The 16,377-nt window shown below is 34.5% G+C and overlaps 1 protein-coding gene across 11 annotated transcripts in view; it reads left to right on the top strand.

The window, feature by feature from the left end:
- The first annotated feature begins 1,086 nt into the window (after positions 1 to 1,086).
- The window catches only part of LOC131027240 (serine/threonine protein phosphatase 2A 55 kDa regulatory subunit B beta isoform), a 75,571-nt gene continuing 60,280 nt past the window's right edge, over positions 1,087 to 16,377 (top strand). For 4 of the 11 annotated variants that reach the window (XM_057957250.1, XM_057957249.1, XM_057957259.1 and 1 more), the window contains exons 1-6: positions 1,087 to 1,651; positions 6,618 to 6,721; positions 6,965 to 7,060; positions 7,175 to 7,294; positions 7,682 to 7,888; positions 8,177 to 8,268. In XM_057957250.1, coding sequence (XP_057813233.1) covers positions 1,561 to 1,651; positions 6,618 to 6,721; positions 6,965 to 7,060; positions 7,175 to 7,294; positions 7,682 to 7,888; positions 8,177 to 8,268 — 710 coding nt within the window. In that variant the 5' untranslated portion in view covers positions 1,087 to 1,560. Of the gene's footprint in view, positions 1,652 to 2,539; positions 2,611 to 6,617; positions 6,722 to 6,964; positions 7,061 to 7,174; positions 7,295 to 7,681; positions 7,889 to 8,176; positions 8,269 to 16,377 lie in introns of all 11 variants that reach the window. The other 7 variants (XM_057957254.1, XM_057957253.1, XM_057957252.1 and 4 more) reach the window with 5 other exon arrangements.

Here is a 16,377-nt window from a genome sequence, read left to right as displayed (position 1 = left end):
GTAATATAACTATAATAATATCATGAATAAGTATATATTAAAATGAATGAGTTTGCATTTAAATTTGAAATTGTCATTTGTTAAGTGATTAATTGTGACCGATATTCTTTTTAAAGTGATTTATAACATGATGAGTAAGCATAATCAATAATTATCCTTCATGAAACTTACAATGTAGAGGGGAACTAGCTTGCCAAAATCATAGAGAAGTTGACTTTTGATCAATCAAACTTATAGAAGATTTAAACCTTAGGGGTGCCCTTTTTAAAGCAGTATGCATACATCTAAATCAAAAGTAAGCTATCATGAATGCAAAATTAGTTCATCAAAGTTGCCACATGTCTAACTTAGTCTAGTTGTACTTCTAAGGATCTAATTTGAACAATCATACCTGAGATACAAACTTTGGCGGATATCTTTTTTAAGTGATTTATAACATGCTGAGTAAGCATACATATAAATCAATAATTATCTCTCATTGAAGCTACACGAGTAGAGGAAACTAGTTTGCTAAAATTACTTAGAAGTTGACTTTGGACCAGTGATAATCATAGAAGATTTAAGCCTTGGTGGGTGCCCTTTTTAAAGCATACAACATGTTTAGTAAGCATACATCTAAATAAAGAGTTTGAATCTAAGTTGCCACAAGCTAAACTTAATCTAGTTGTACTTCTAAGAAATTCAAGCCATACACCAAAAGTTATCTTTCAACTATGCTTTCACTTGTTGGGAAAACTAGTCTACCAAAATTACCTAAAATCGACCTTGGTGAAATTATACTTTCAAAAGAATTGACCTTAGTAGATGCCCTTTTAAAATAAATTTCATTAAGATGATTAAGCATACATCTAAACCAAAGACCATTTAAGAAAAATCACTAATTCAATTATTTCTTTGAATAATTTACAAACTAACGTATCATTATCTTCCACAATTAAACTAAATCCCCTCTGAATTTAACTTCAAGACAATTTCAATTAAGAAATAAAAAATAAAAAATCACTCTTTCTAATTAAAGAATCATTTACTTTTCAATTAAAAAAATCATTTACCTCAAGAATTGTGTTCTCATGAAAATAACAGAGTCCATTATCTCATTTCCAACAGGCTTTATATTTATTTCTAAAAGAAGGTAAAACTAAAAAGGAGCGAAGGGCACAGTTTTTTTTGGTTCTCATCTGAAAAACATTTGGAGAGAAAAGGGAAGAAAGATGCAGGCCACTCCACTGCAGTGTGGGTGAGCAGAAATTCTTGGTCCACTTTTGCATCGCCCGATAAATAGAAAGATACAAGCTGCGCGGCTGCGCTGCGGGCAGCCAGCTAAACTAGTCCTTTGATAAGTAAAATTTGCCCCATTTCTTTGTCCGCTGTGCATTTTTTTGGGTTCTTTCTTCTACTTTTTTTTCTTTCTGTTGGTCTCTCCTGAGGCTCTGAGGGACATGGTCCCGCCGGGGGACTTATGATCGACGAAGCTACAGAATGAGGAGGCAAAAATTCACGATCATGTGACCTTGTGCTGACGAAAACATCTATTTTTTAAGTGCAGTCGGAGAAGGTAAAATGATCTCGGGCGAGGAAGGAGGAACTTCCTTGGAGTGGAAGTTCTCGCAGGTTTTTGGTGAACGGGCGGCCGGAGAAGACGTGCAAGAGGGTAATTAACTATTTTTAACTCATTGTTATCCTCTTTTTGTGTTTTGATTTTACTTTGGTAGATATTCTGGCCGAATTGGGGCTGTGAGGGTTAAAATTGAAGTAAAGTTTATTAAACTGCACCAAGCTTTGTAATAATCGATGTTCAGAGAAGAATTTGCCTTTTTTGGTTACATTTTTTGTGTTTATAATTTGTTTTGGCGATTTATTTTTCTGGGGTGGCTTTTTGCTTAGATGCCACGACCAGAGAGTATGTCTTCCGCAAATCCTGACATTGCTGGGCTAAATTTTCCAATGTTCTTTGAGCAATTAATCATTTTTTTAATTTCTGAATATTTTAGATTTGGTTAACCCTCCTCGTGGCTTTAGTGTTTGTTGTAGACACCTAGGTTAAAGGGCATCTCTTCTATCAAAGTCTGGTGCCGATAGGAAGTTGGACAAGGTCTTTTATAAATTTCTATACTTTATTATGTCTCTTTTTGAGATTAGACCCCGGAGTTATGCTATAATTGCCCCGATGCTTTACGACATGAGCTCATACTAAGGAATTCAACATGTATACTCCAATCAAACTCACCGAGAAACTGTTCATGCCAAATTTTCAGATATATAGGCTGGTTTTTATGACATTTTGTTTATTAGTTCTATTTTCAGGAAGTTAACTCCATCCTTGATGTGACTTTACTATTTGGTATTTTGTTGTTTTTGTGGTGTGTTGAAACAATTATAAATACTTTTAGTTCAGAATTGTTTTATTATCTAATGTTCTCTTAGTAGGCTCTTTGAATTTGGTGAAAATATCTGTTGGATTTTATGGTTGCTCTGCCTATTAGAATGTATCATGTTTTTTTGGTGGTTTTGAATAATGCAAGCCTAATCTGGAGCCCAGGTTGTTTGTGGGCTGGCTTCTGATCCAAACAATGGCCTTTGTAGGATTGATCTGTACAATTGCAGGAATCGGTATATTTTTTCCATATCTTTTCCTTTGTCCTTTTTGAGTGCTGCCTTCAAGTTATGGCTAGCAGACAATTAGATTATTAACTATTAAAATTTAATGGATTCTTTTTCCAGAGGTGTTACTCCTTTGTCCGATTGTTTTTGGGTTTTCTGAAGGCATGATTGGTGATAGAATTGGCTATTGATGCTTATGCAAATTCGACACACACATTATTTATCAAGGGACTTGTTTAGAAAATGCAAAAATATATTTACTTTAGGAAATTCAAAAATTCACCTACTGTGGGAAATGCAATATAAAAAATTGCAAGTTGGGACATTTTGTTGTCTTGACTCTTCCATATCCATATTGGTTTTATAATTTTATTCACTTAGGTCAGCTTTGGAATGAGATTATTGGTTAGTTCAAGGGTCTTTTCTGAGTAGTGATTAATGGACTCTTCTTATGGAATTGCTTATTGTTGTACTGGATTATATTTTATCATTCTGTTTGTGGATTTATTCATCAAGGTTCAAGTTCATTTTTTGAATTTTTTTGCGACAATATTCATGTATTACAGTAATAGGAATCAGGTTCTTTTGTTTTCTGAAAATTCTGTAAACAGTAAAAGGTATTGGTGAAATTTTGGGTCCTCACTTATCCAGCATGCATATAAAACCCACTTTCTGGGTCAAAGGACCTTTAAATCTCTTAGGTTTCAATGACATGTTCAAGCTTGGAATACATTCATCCTTGTCAATCATCTTACTCTAGGAGCCTCTGTGCCTAAATCTGGGTGTCCTCCTGCACCGGTGCTTGTAATGCAGCTATACCCACACCCACACTTTGTGTAACTCATAACACTTTATATTGTATTTTAGACAAGAAAAAAATCTCACCATATTGTGCCTTTCTATATGCACAGCAGCTCTGTTACATTTCTTCAAACTGAGTTTTCGCATACCATTTTGATCAAAATGATGACTGAGATTGATTTCCCATATATCCCCCTACTGCTACCAGCCTTAAAGTTCCTTGGTTCATAAATGCTTGTGTTTGAAGCTTTCTTGTAGTGGATTCAGTTTTATGTTCTATGTTATTTATTAGACAATAAAAAATAAAAAATCTCATCTTATGGTGTATTTCCTCATGATACAGCAGTTCTATTACAGTGTGTTGAGTTGAATTTCTCCACATGTTATTTTGCACAAAAATCATGACTGATGAATTTTTTCCTATAATCTCTTTGTGGTTGATGGGTAAACTCTTGTGTTTGCAATTTTGTTGTAGTGGCATCAGATTATGCTTTATATCTAAGTTACTGATTTGTCAGCCAGAGGCCCTGGATCTGGATCCAAACTAAACCTGGTTTGGGATCCAGTTTGGTGCAGTCATGGATGAACCTGGGTGAATCCAGCTGAATATGAACAAATCTAGGGTGAATTTGTTCATACAAACCATGTTTTTAATTTTTTCTTGGGCATCTAGGTCCATTAACTGGGGCATTGCAGGAGATAAATTGTGCTGTGGGGGTCTAGGCTCATGACTTAAAACCTGGCAAAGCAAGATGTTATGGGGGTTTCCGTGTGTCGAAGCATGAAAAGATACAGATATACTAGCTATTATCCAAGCACAGGTAGTACAGTTTGAGTTGACCCAACCCTATTATTTTATGCATCGAAAATGAAGGCAATGATTTTCATTTCAGCAGGAGACAGATCACAAATGTTAACGACAGGATTCTTTTCCTTCACTTGGCCAAATGAATACAGCATGATTTATCATCCTGCATTGGCGAAAGGCTCCAATAGTTAAAACACTTTTATAATATATATATATATATATATATTATGGTTTTTATAATTTTTCTGTACAGACAAACCCATGATGAGCCCGATCCCACTGTTTGTTGGTTGCGAAATCTACAAACCAAATGTGCAAACTTGAACTGGCGACTTAGCTTTATATTTAATGTTAGAGAAGAATAACTAAAAATTCTCATCCAATGTTGCCTTTACCCCTGATACAGTAGCTCTGTTACAGTGTGTTGATCCAACTTTCTGCATGCTATGTTGCTCAAAATCATGAGTCTGAGTGAGTTTAATTCTCCCATGCCCTTGGCCTTAACATTCTTTTAAGGAACACATTTTTGAGTTATGCAAAACATCAGTAGTTGCATTCTTCTGTTTGAAACTTTCTTGTAGTGACATCAATTTTATGCCTTTCTCCATTCATAGCCAGGCAGTGACAAATATTTCTAGATGAAATACTGTGAATGTATTATTCTTGTTTCTTATATTGCTCGTTTGTGGCAGACTGTAGCTGTGGGAAAAAGGGAAGCTACTTGAACCTTGACCATTTGTTTTCCATGTGTTGTGTCCTTATGGTTCCCATTTCAATATTATAGCTCTTGTAGAATCTTCATTTGACATTGTGGTGCAGGTTCTCTTTGCACCGATCCAATGCTTTTGCTCAAACTTGCCAGGTTAGAGTTTTTTTTCTCTGAGATGTTAAGTTTGTCCAGACAGGTTCAAGTTGTTTGTCCTCAGAACCTTACACAGTACCTATTAGGTTAGATTCATGCTTGGGTTCTAAAACCAAAGGGCCTTTCAAAATGTGAAATAAATATATTTGTTGGTATCCTTTAAAGTTTATATAAGGAATAATCCTCAAAATTGAGTTTACTTTTTCTAGTCGTTGGCTCAGCCTTGCTATTGGTTTTGAACACATTTTGTCATGTTGAGCATGACCAAGATGAATTGGCCCAAAAAATAGTGAAGGCCATCGAAAGTAGTACTGTTTAAGTACTGAGTCTGATGAATTTCGATACCTTCTTTGCAAGTGAAACATCTGCCACTTCTGAAAAATTCAGTATCACATACAATGATAATGCTGAAAACAGTCCATTGCTAATCTGTTAATTCAGCTGTAAAGCTTGTATAGGTAAAGGTCTAACGACTCCTGTTTTCTGTCCCTTACTTGATATTGTATCAGGTTTGAGACTTTAATTCGTGCTTGAATGTTGTTGATATATTCTTTAAGTGAAGCACTAATGGTAGTATCCTATGATTGGCTGGTTTTCAATATTCAAAACAAAGATGCTTATTATTATCTTGCATACATGAGTAATTACTCCTCAAATTTGAATGGGTTCCTCAATTTCCGTTTGTTGTGTTAGGTTTCATTATGAAGTTCAAATGCACATTATTTTCATGATGGAATTTCCCAAAGACATTTTTGTAACATTATTGCCAACAAACTGGTGAAGGTTGTGATGAATAAACTGTGGTGTTGATGAATTTTGTTAGATTCCACATAAAAAGAGCCCCGATCCCATCCGATAAAAATTAAAATCAACACCACAATTATTTTTCTGTTGATTCATTGTGGTACATTTGAGAAGCTGTGGTGCCACAATAGGAGTTGTTGGAACTTGTGTGAGAAGTAAAAGAATCAAACCTTCTAATGCTCATTCATGTATTGTTTATACTCTTTATGTGGGATTTAATTGAGAAAGTGTAACAAAGGAAAGTAGTAATAATCTGATTCTTCTTTGGAATTGGATTGTATGTCACATTAGAAATAACTGACTGTGGTTTTTTCTCGAGAGAGGAAGGAACCAAGACACACGTGCATGGACTTGTGCTTTAAACCTACTTTTGTATCTGAAGGATTGAAGCTCTGATTGTGTCCTCAGGCACACACACACACACACCAATAAAAGAAGACATAAAAAGGAAAAAAGAAAGGAACTTAGCTACACTAGGGTTTGGCAGTATTAATGTAGCAACTAATTTCCAATAGTTAGAGGCAAGCATTCAAAAAAAATTAGTTGTAAAGTAAGATATTTAAGATGTCTTCATCTATTTCTCTATTTTGTGTGGGAGCTATGTTTCCTCTTTCTAGAATTGTTGCTTTGGTTCGAATTATGAGTAACTAGAGAAATGTTGTTTAATCCATAGTTTTGCTGGCTGTACAATGAGCAATGATGTGTCTGATAGGATGGATTCCATATACATGTTTTGAACAGTTGATATTATCTCGGCAATTGAGTTTGACCAGACTGGTGAGCATTTGGCTACGGGAGATCGTGGTGGGCGTGTTGTACTTTTTGAAAGGACTGATGGCAAAGATGTAAGCTTGATAGAGAGCAATGAGTGCACACTAGCATTTAAGTTTTTCTCATCAATTTTGACTAATGCATTTTTTCATTGTAAAAAGAGAATTGAACGTTATTTTTTTTGGTTTTAGAAGTTTAATTCTCTCTACAAATTAATTGCTTAGTTGTTTCTCCAATATATTGTTTACATGGTAATTCATGTTGATAGAAATTTTTCTAAAGGAATACAATTATTTCTATAATTGAATGTCTTGTAGCTGCAATCTCAGAGTGAGCTTGAAAGGCTAGATTACCCCATGCCTAAGCATCCTGAATATAGATACAAGACTGAATTTCAGAGCCATGAACCTGAGGTAAATACTGGATATTTATTGACTAATTAGCATTATGAACATATCAAAAACAATTCTACAAGTTTTTGTGGTTGCTTTGAAAATGTTAGCCGATGGTTTGTGTGTCTGTGACAGTTTGACTATTTGAAGAGTTTGGAAATAGAAGAGAAAATCAATAAGATCAGGTGGTGCCCAACTGTCAATGGTGCTTTGTTTCTTCTTTCGACAAATGACAAAACAATCAAGCTATGGAAGGTACTCAATAATTTATCACATTAGAGTTTGGGTGCTTTGGTTCCCTTTTGTTTGTTTGAGAGATTAAAGAAAGAAATAAATTATATTAATGTACACAAATGACCAAAGCAGGTCAGTGGGACTTAATAGAAGCTCAATAATAAGAGAATGTTGGAACTTCACTCCTGAAAGAGATTTTTTGTGGTGTCTCAAATGCACAAATTCAGCTGCAAAATGGATCTATTCAAGATTAAGCTCATTAATTTTTGAATAACCAATGTTGATCTGGATTGATTTTTTATAATTGAAGTCAAAATTCTAGACAGCCAGCTTTAATAAAATATAATTAGCACAGCTTGCGCTTAATTTATTATCTTGTGGGTTTATTGTTATTCTTTTGTGGAACAGGTTCAAGAGAGAAAGATCAGGAAAGTATGTGAAATGAATGCAGAACCTATAACTCGGTTGGAAAATGGAAGCTTGCCAGGAACTAGTCCTGTGGTAATTCCAAGGACAGTTTCCCCCTCAAATGGCATTCCTTCTCAGTTTTTCAGTAATGCATCTTCAGACTCATTTCCAGTAGGAGGCATTCCTTCACTCCGACTACCCACGGTAGTTGTACTCAAGTTCACATTATCATCTTTTAGAATAAAAGAAAAAGAATTTTATTTTTGTTTGCTTGTTTGCATATACAATGAGTTTAGCCGTCTCACGTGCCTTATCTTATGTTGTCTTAAACATCATAGTTCTTTCATGATGTTTATATTTAATATTTTTTTTTGAAGGCTCTCTTTTAAGATGAATGTGTCATTATTAGTAGCATGCTAATAGCTGGTAACCAGTTTTTTTTATTAAGCAATGAGAAGTGGAAGGTAAGCTGTGACAGTCACTTTATGTGAATAGGTAGCTGGCAGCGAAACTTCACTCGTGGCCAGATGTCGGAGAATATATGGTCATGCTCATGATTATCACATCAACTCAATTTCAAACAACAGGTAACATGTTTTGTCTACACTTTTCTAAGCTTTGTTGACATTTTGCTTCTGAGCTATCATGTTGAGAACCTTATCAATAACCATGCAATGTTCAGAAGGACGCTAATTTCATTTTGTCTGTGTTTAGTAAATACTAGATTAGCATGTTGCATTGGTGAGTGTGTCTTGTAATGTTTGGTTAGGAAATATGTATGTGGTTCTTTTCACAAGAGGAATGTTTTTGCACTTTGGTTTACAGCAATTTGTTGAGTTTGCTTTCTTTTGATTAGTCTTTCTTGATGAATAATTAAAGGGTTTTTCTGTATTTTCAGATTTAAAAGAATAATATTTGTACTTTTCTTTTTGACAAGGGGAAAAAGATAGACTAATATATTAATAAAAGATAAATGCAGACCAGTTTTAGATCATTTTTCTGACTAGGCAAATAGACTTAAAGTAGAGAAGAAACTGTGGATCCATTGTAAAAGAGCAAGTGGCCTGTAGAGAGACTCCACTTGTCCAATAAAAATCCATGGAACCAAAATGACAAACATAGTTTTTAGTTTTAATATCAGAGATAATCATATGCTCATGCATTGTTACAGACTGGAAATACCAAATAGAACTGATAAATCAAATTTTGCACTTGAGATTACTCTCTGAACTTTGTGTGTTCAAGATCAAAATAAACAGAACTACAAACAAACAAAGTAATTACTAAGCTACCAGTCCTGGTACTGGTTTGTGTTTGTTTCATGGGTTTAGTCAATTTTTTTCGGTATTGGGTTAGTCCATACAAAAACATATAAAGATCAGAAAAATATACATATTTGCAGCAGTAATTATGTTCAAAATACACCACACATAGCATCTATGTCACAACATTCAAACTCAAATTCGAATTTGGCAACCATAAAATTTGGATGAAGTTCGGTAAGGGTAATTATTCGGGAAAAAATTCGACATTAAATTTGCCATATATAATTTTTTTAATAATATAAATAATATAAATAATATATCCATCATATAACACTTCTATAATTATATTATTTAACATATACGTGTATATAAAATAATATAATTTAATATAACAGTTTTTAAAGATAACAATATACACCTAATTAAATATAACATTTTAAAATTTATATAATTATATTATAACATTTTAAAATTTATATAACTATATTATAAAAAAATTAGCATATCAGTATTTTAAAATTTATATAACTATATTATAAAAAAATCTAATATATCAGTATTTTAATGCATTTGATTTATAGTTTGTAAATTCTATCGAAAATATTAATAATTATGGAGTCTAAACTATATCGAATCCCTAAAAAAATAAGACCTAAAAAAACCAAAAAAAACACGGCGGAGACATAAGGAAAGAAGCCGCAACGGGAGTTCGAGAATGGAATGGACTGTACATGGCGGAGGCAGCAGGGGTTCAAGAATTGTATGGAAGCTGCAGAGTTGCCTCTCCACGAAATGTTCTCGCTTTGCCAGAAAACGCACACTAGCGACATTTCGCTAGCCACAAAAGGTCGAGTGCTGCAAGGAAATGGCGGAAATAGAGACGTGTAGAGGAGGGTTTTTCTGTACTAATAAATGACTGAACTCCAATGATTTTTTTATAAATATTTGAAATTTAGCAAAGTTCGAATTTCAACCATGAAATTCGCCGAATGCTTTGACAGCATAGCATCATGTTGAAATTCGCCGAATGCTTTGACAGCATGGCATCATATATTATATAATAGACAAAAATCATTAAAAAATAATAATGTCAAGTGTCAACTATCAACCATCATTGATCAAAAATCAGCATATGGGTCTTAAAAAATATCTTCATGACCATCCATATTAAATGGTGCAGGTACTGGTAAATTAGAATAACCACAAACATTGGCATTGTCACTGGCACTGGCACTAGCACTAGCACTGGCACTAGCACTAGCACTAGCACTAGCACTGGCACTTTCATGCATGCTAGTTGGCTTATCTTCAACATCAAGTGCCGCAAAGTGGAAAGTGGAAGCATCCAAGTCAATATGCTTTGGTTTAATATCCCACTTCCTTGTGTCCCCTTCCTTTTAGCCACTTTGCTTGTCTTCAAGAAGGTGAATAGAGGCTAATCAAGAGACTCAAGATGGTTAAAGGTTAACATATTAGAGTGGTTAACCTTTCCTACTCTTCAAGTTCAAGAAGGTGAATAGAGGCTAATCAAGAGACTCAAGATGGTTAAAGGTTAACATATTAGAGTGGTTAACCTTTTCTACTCTTCAAGCTCAACTTCAATCCATGAGGGTATTCTTAGAGGTATGCTTGAATAGGCACTTAAATAAAAAAAATTAATATTTATTATAAACCACGATAACCATACCAAAATGTAAACTTAAGCCCAATAACTATCTCTAAGTTTACTTTAATTGGTGGCAATATACTATCTATAGCTGATTGGAATAGTCTACACGTTTATCTGTAGATGACAATATCGATGTAATCTCTTGAGATAATTTCTTTCAAGACTCTTTAACATTAGTAGAGCATAAACATGTCATAAATGATTTACTGATAATATGATATTTCATTTCACATGAGATTTATTTACACTAAATCATAAAGAACAATGTACCATTCTTCTTGTACTTTCTATATTGCTGGTGAGTGATTTCAATAATTTTGATGGGTGTGGAAGGTCAATATTCCTACGAACCAGTGCCTTTTTTGGTAATAAAGTTATCTCCACCATTTAAAGCAAAGAACTATAAATAACAACAAAGGTGTGATGTAAAATAAACACTTTTGCTTAGTAATCCTTCTTTGAACTCATTGATATTCATCTACAACAAGTAGGAGACCATTACATTTATTGAGTATTCAATGGATTCAAATATTGTAACATTGTAAAATACCCATTATAGTGACACCATCAATTGTGGTGGAAGAAAGTTTACAAGAAGAGGGCTTTTTTACACCTCACACTCAAAATAATAATCCAAAATATCAGCAACTAGACAAGGAGACAATTGTTGACATAGTTACCTCTTTATAACTTAGAGAGCAACTCTAATGGTGGATAAAATATCAAACACTAAAACCGTAGACTATTCTAACCTGTGACCAACAAAAACCCAAAGAACCAACACTTTAAATGAATGAAAAACTTGCTATAGAGATTTGCCACATTGTTAATTGAGTAGTGAAGGAGAAAGCATGTGGATTGGCATTGCAAAGGTTTCCCATTGAGTGTAGTTGATTGTGCTTTCCTGAGTGGATGAAGGTATGCAAAGGTCTGATTGCGCGTTCCTAAGTGGATGGAGTATGTGCTCTAATTTCTCTCACATGCAGATGAACTAGCAACCTATTAAGACAAAATTAAAGAATGAAGAGTTACAAAATTAAAATATTTAAATATAAATAAAACTTAAAAGATAATTGTTTTTTTATTTAAACTTGTGATAGAATTTTGATTGCAAGAGGTTGTAGGTGTGTGAATAATTGGCCATGGAAGTACCTCTAACTATGGGCATCAACGTTAAACTTATCCTAAAAATTATCAATATAAAATTCATTGGAGTGAAAAATCTGTGAACTCAATCCTTTGTGCATTCTGCATGTCAGGATCAATGAAAAGTATGTGAAGTGCTGCCTTGTACCCTTTATTGACTTCAACATCTCTATATGGTGCACTCTTGTTGACACCAAAAGAAGCTCAACACTATAATATTTGGGATTCAATGCAAGGGCAAGAAGATGTAGTGGATTGGTCATTTTGTTCCATCTTTGTTCAATGATTTTGTGTAGTTGTTTGATGAAAGTTTCCTCGAGAGCTCTTTTGCATTTATGATGCCTTTCATCTTTTGAATCATTGAGTGGATGCCATCATATATCTCACCCAAACAAGGTCTATGCATGTTGGTATAATGGATCATGCCCAATATGGGTTTAGTAAAATTGAGGAGACACTCAACGCGATTCTACCAAACACCATAGGATCATTTGCTTAACCTTTGCTGCCCTTTTAGTGCTAGATTGCCTCCATAGGGACCAATTTGGGTTGATGTGTTGAGACATGGACCAGCTAGGACTCGAACCTAGGACCTTCCATATGCTGCTGGAGTGCTCTACCACTGAGCTACTGGCCCCTCTTGGACCAGTCCATCGTCGGTCCGGGTGTGGCTTATTTCCAACACCAACACCCCCCCTTAAGCCACACCTCTCATGTGCTTGGGGCTCCTAGCCTGGACCTGGCTCTGATACCATGTTGAGACATGGACCAGCTAGGACTCGAACCTAGGACCTTCCATACACTGCTGGAGTGCTCTACCACTGAGCTACTGGCCCCTCTTGGACCAGTCCATCGTCGGTCCGGGTGTGGCTTATTTCCAACACCAACATGATGACCTTGTTATAAAGTGCCTCACAAACCTTCACAAGTCATTCAATACAATTGTTTGTGTTGGAGGCAAAACGGGTCTCATCAACTTGCTTGAAAATCAAAATTAAAAAAAATAATATCTAAAAAAATTAAAATTAAACAAAGCTGCATGGACACGGATACAGATACGAATACGACCATTTTTATGACGCCCAATATGGATACGTTCGGATACAACATTCATATAAAATACATACACATATTTAGTACAATTTTTCAAGTTATTAGAAGAGATTTTCATTACTTCAAAAGCAATATAGACATATAATTGCTACATAAATAGTTATAAGTTGATTCAACAATTTACAATATGCAAAAATAGTAAAGCTGCATTGGAAGATAACCCAAAAAATGGGTCACTAAAATAGAAAAACATATCATTTGTCTTTCTCATTTGGTGTAGGTTTTATTTATATCAGGGTTTTTTTTTTAAATGCATGAGTGAAGTGTTTTTGAATTAAATTTAGGAAGATTTATGTCAATTTTTTAAAAAAATCAAATCACACAGTATCCAACATGGTTGGAAAATCAAGGTTTTTTGGGCATGCGTGGGTATAGTATCCGATACGTATCCAGGTGATATTGGATATGTATTTGTTTTGGATACGGGGATACTCGTGCCCAGGGAGGGGCAAAGGAGTTTTTGACTACTTTGAAATTAAAATAAAATTAAAAAAGTTTATTAAAGTGAAACATTTTTAACTTAGCTTTAACAACTCCAATTTTGAGAATTTTCTAAATAGGCCTTGTGACATATGGTGGTTGGTGACAAACATTTGGAACTCTTTGGCCTTAGCATACACCTATTTGATCCAATCAATTTTGGTGCCAGTTTTTTGTGGCATAAGGTTGAGGGAGTGGATGGTACCAATTTTCAAAAGGTGTGTGATTAATGCTCCTCAACCAATAACCCTATCCTCTACAATTTTTAGCATTGTCTATTATAACTTGCACAACATTTTGAGGGTCCACTAATTCAGTGGTCTGACAAAGAATGTTAGCAATAAATGCATCATCCCTCAACTCCCCTTCACAATCCATTGCTCTAAAAAAAGTCCTCCTTTTTAGGGGACACTACAATAACATTGATCAATGGGTGATTTTTTGTGTCTTTCCATCTATAACAAATGTGTTGATGTTATAGCTAGGTTGGATTCCTTCTAGGGCCGACCTTGCACTTTTGGGTGGCTAATTGGCCTGTCGGCCTTAGCCACAATATCTTGCAAAGTTCAATTTATAACTTGTTATTAGGTCTGGCCCTAAATGGATGTCATCATTTGTGAAATGTACTTATAACATGTAACTTGTATTAGGTCCGACCCTATACAAGTAACTTGTAAATTGTAATTGGGCTAACCCTATGTGTGGGCGCCAAAATGAGATTCAATTATTAATTTAAATGCAAGGCCGACCTAAGGAGAAGAGACATAAAGTCTCATATATATGCAAGATCATTCTTGCATCAATAAGACATTCATTCAGCAATCAATCTCATTCACACATCAGCGAACTACCTCTGCTATTGATCAGCGAATTACTTCAGCGAATCATCTATCTTGTGCAGCGAATTCATTCTAGATATTATCTAGGGCTGGCGAACTTCCATCTAGGGCTAGCAAACTTCCTTTTGGGCTGGCGAATTCATCCACAAGGACAGCGAACTCCGCCTAGGGCTGTCAACTTCATCTACAAGGTCAGCAAACTTGTTCTAAGGGCTGCAAGATCAAGCGAATGGTCTACAATCAGATTATTGAATCGTCTACAGCAAGCATGTAATGTCCCCACCTTGAGCTTACCTGGATTTTGCCTTAAATTAGTAATTCCACAATATAGCTTATCATTTTTTTCTAATTATGAGGGTGACTTAATCTAGTCATTCAATAAACCTACAAATTCACAAATAAATACATGGATTAATAGCACATATATTACAAAGAATGATAAACATGTATTTCTACCTGTAACCAATCATAGTTTAGTTTGGTAGGAAAGCCTCGAGAGGGCGCCTGTAAACTGCTCAACCCAATTAAGCCCAAGAGCGCACAGCGTTCCACTATGACAACTCACCTCTTGGCCTGCAAGAGGCAGGAACGTCCCATTATGACAATTCCATCCCTTGGGGTGGCCTACTTAGCTTGGGAGAACCGTTGAACTGCAATTCCCTAACATACTTCATTCATTCCTTTGATTGATTACAAAATAAGATGTACGTACACATATAAATAATCTAAGAAAATATAATCAAGTAACTTATTCATTATATCCATAATAATATATATTTATGATTTGTCTTTTTATAAAGAAATATATTCTTATTGATATTATTTCAAACTATACGTATGTATATCTTGCTAACATCATTATTATATATAAATCTATTATTTTTATTCTGATTTTGAGAATATATATATATATTTATAAATAATTATATTACCAATATATTTGGTAATCACCTACTATATAAATTACCACTGCTGCCTAAAATCATTAGTTTTTATTGTAATTGTCTGCAGTGGCAGACAGATCTGACGTGTGTAAGATCTGGTCTGTCACAGTAATGAAATTAAATATGAATGTCATACGTATTGCAGTCTATATTATTATTATTATTAAATTCTGCATAATAACATTATCATGCTTCATATATTAAGCATGGGTATTAAGCACATCTCCATGCATACCACCAAGATCAAGGATGTTTACTGCCTGTAACTTAATAAAGTTCTGAATTTATCTAATCGATGGTGATCAATACTTACCAGTGAGAATCGGTGACTGCCTTTCCAGTCTTAGTATGACCAAACTCCTTTTTTAAGCCTTTGATGCCTTTCCTTTTGTCATTGTTTTTTCCCTTAAGTAGAACCCAATGGCTGTCTTAAAAGCCACATCCCTTGCCTATGGTGGAGTCTCTTCCCAAAGTTCGTGCCTCAGCCAACGATTCATTATTTATTTTAGTTAGTTGTAATGTCCCTACTTTGAAATATAATTTAACAATATTAATAATAATAATAAAATTAAAATACAAAAAAATAAAAAAAATAAAATTAAAATATATAAGATTATAATTAAATTTTATTAAGTTAATGAATGGTCAAAAGACATGGAAGGAAAAGTTGTGACTCCCTCAACAATGAGATATAAAAGGGAGAAGATAACCTCATTTGAGAGGGGGACAATTTGAAAATCAGAAGTGCAGATCTGATTTAAATAAGAAGTGCAGATCTGATTCTGAAAGGTTGTGTCCCTTTCAAAAGGCAGAAATAATAAAGAGTTGCACTCTTTCAAAGGGTGCTAATGGTGCAAGGGTGTGTCTCTTGCCAAAGGGCATACATGATCAAAAGGTGTGACCTCTCCCTCACATTGAGAGATATAAAGGAAAGGATTCAAAAGGATCCAGCGAGATCACCATCGATTAGATCAGATCAAATCAGTTCAGAACTGTTATTAAGTTACAGGCAGTAACATCCTTACTTTTGGTGGCATGCATGAGGATGTGCTTAATATATGATGCCTGATAATGTTCTTATGCAGAATTTAATAGTAATGCTAATATAGACTGCAATATGTATGACAGTCATACTTAATTTCATATCTATTTATCATACATGAGAAGTTAGTATACTTATAGTTTCATTTATGTTATTACTGTCAATATTTAAGAAGATGGGGATGAGATGTTCCAAAGA

The sequence above is a fragment of the Cryptomeria japonica genome, chromosome 4 (assembly GCF_030272615.1).
Source record: "Cryptomeria japonica chromosome 4, Sugi_1.0, whole genome shotgun sequence".
Taxonomy (NCBI): Eukaryota; Viridiplantae; Streptophyta; class Pinopsida; order Cupressales; family Cupressaceae; genus Cryptomeria; species Cryptomeria japonica.
This window is presented reverse-complemented; position numbering and strand designations above follow the sequence as displayed.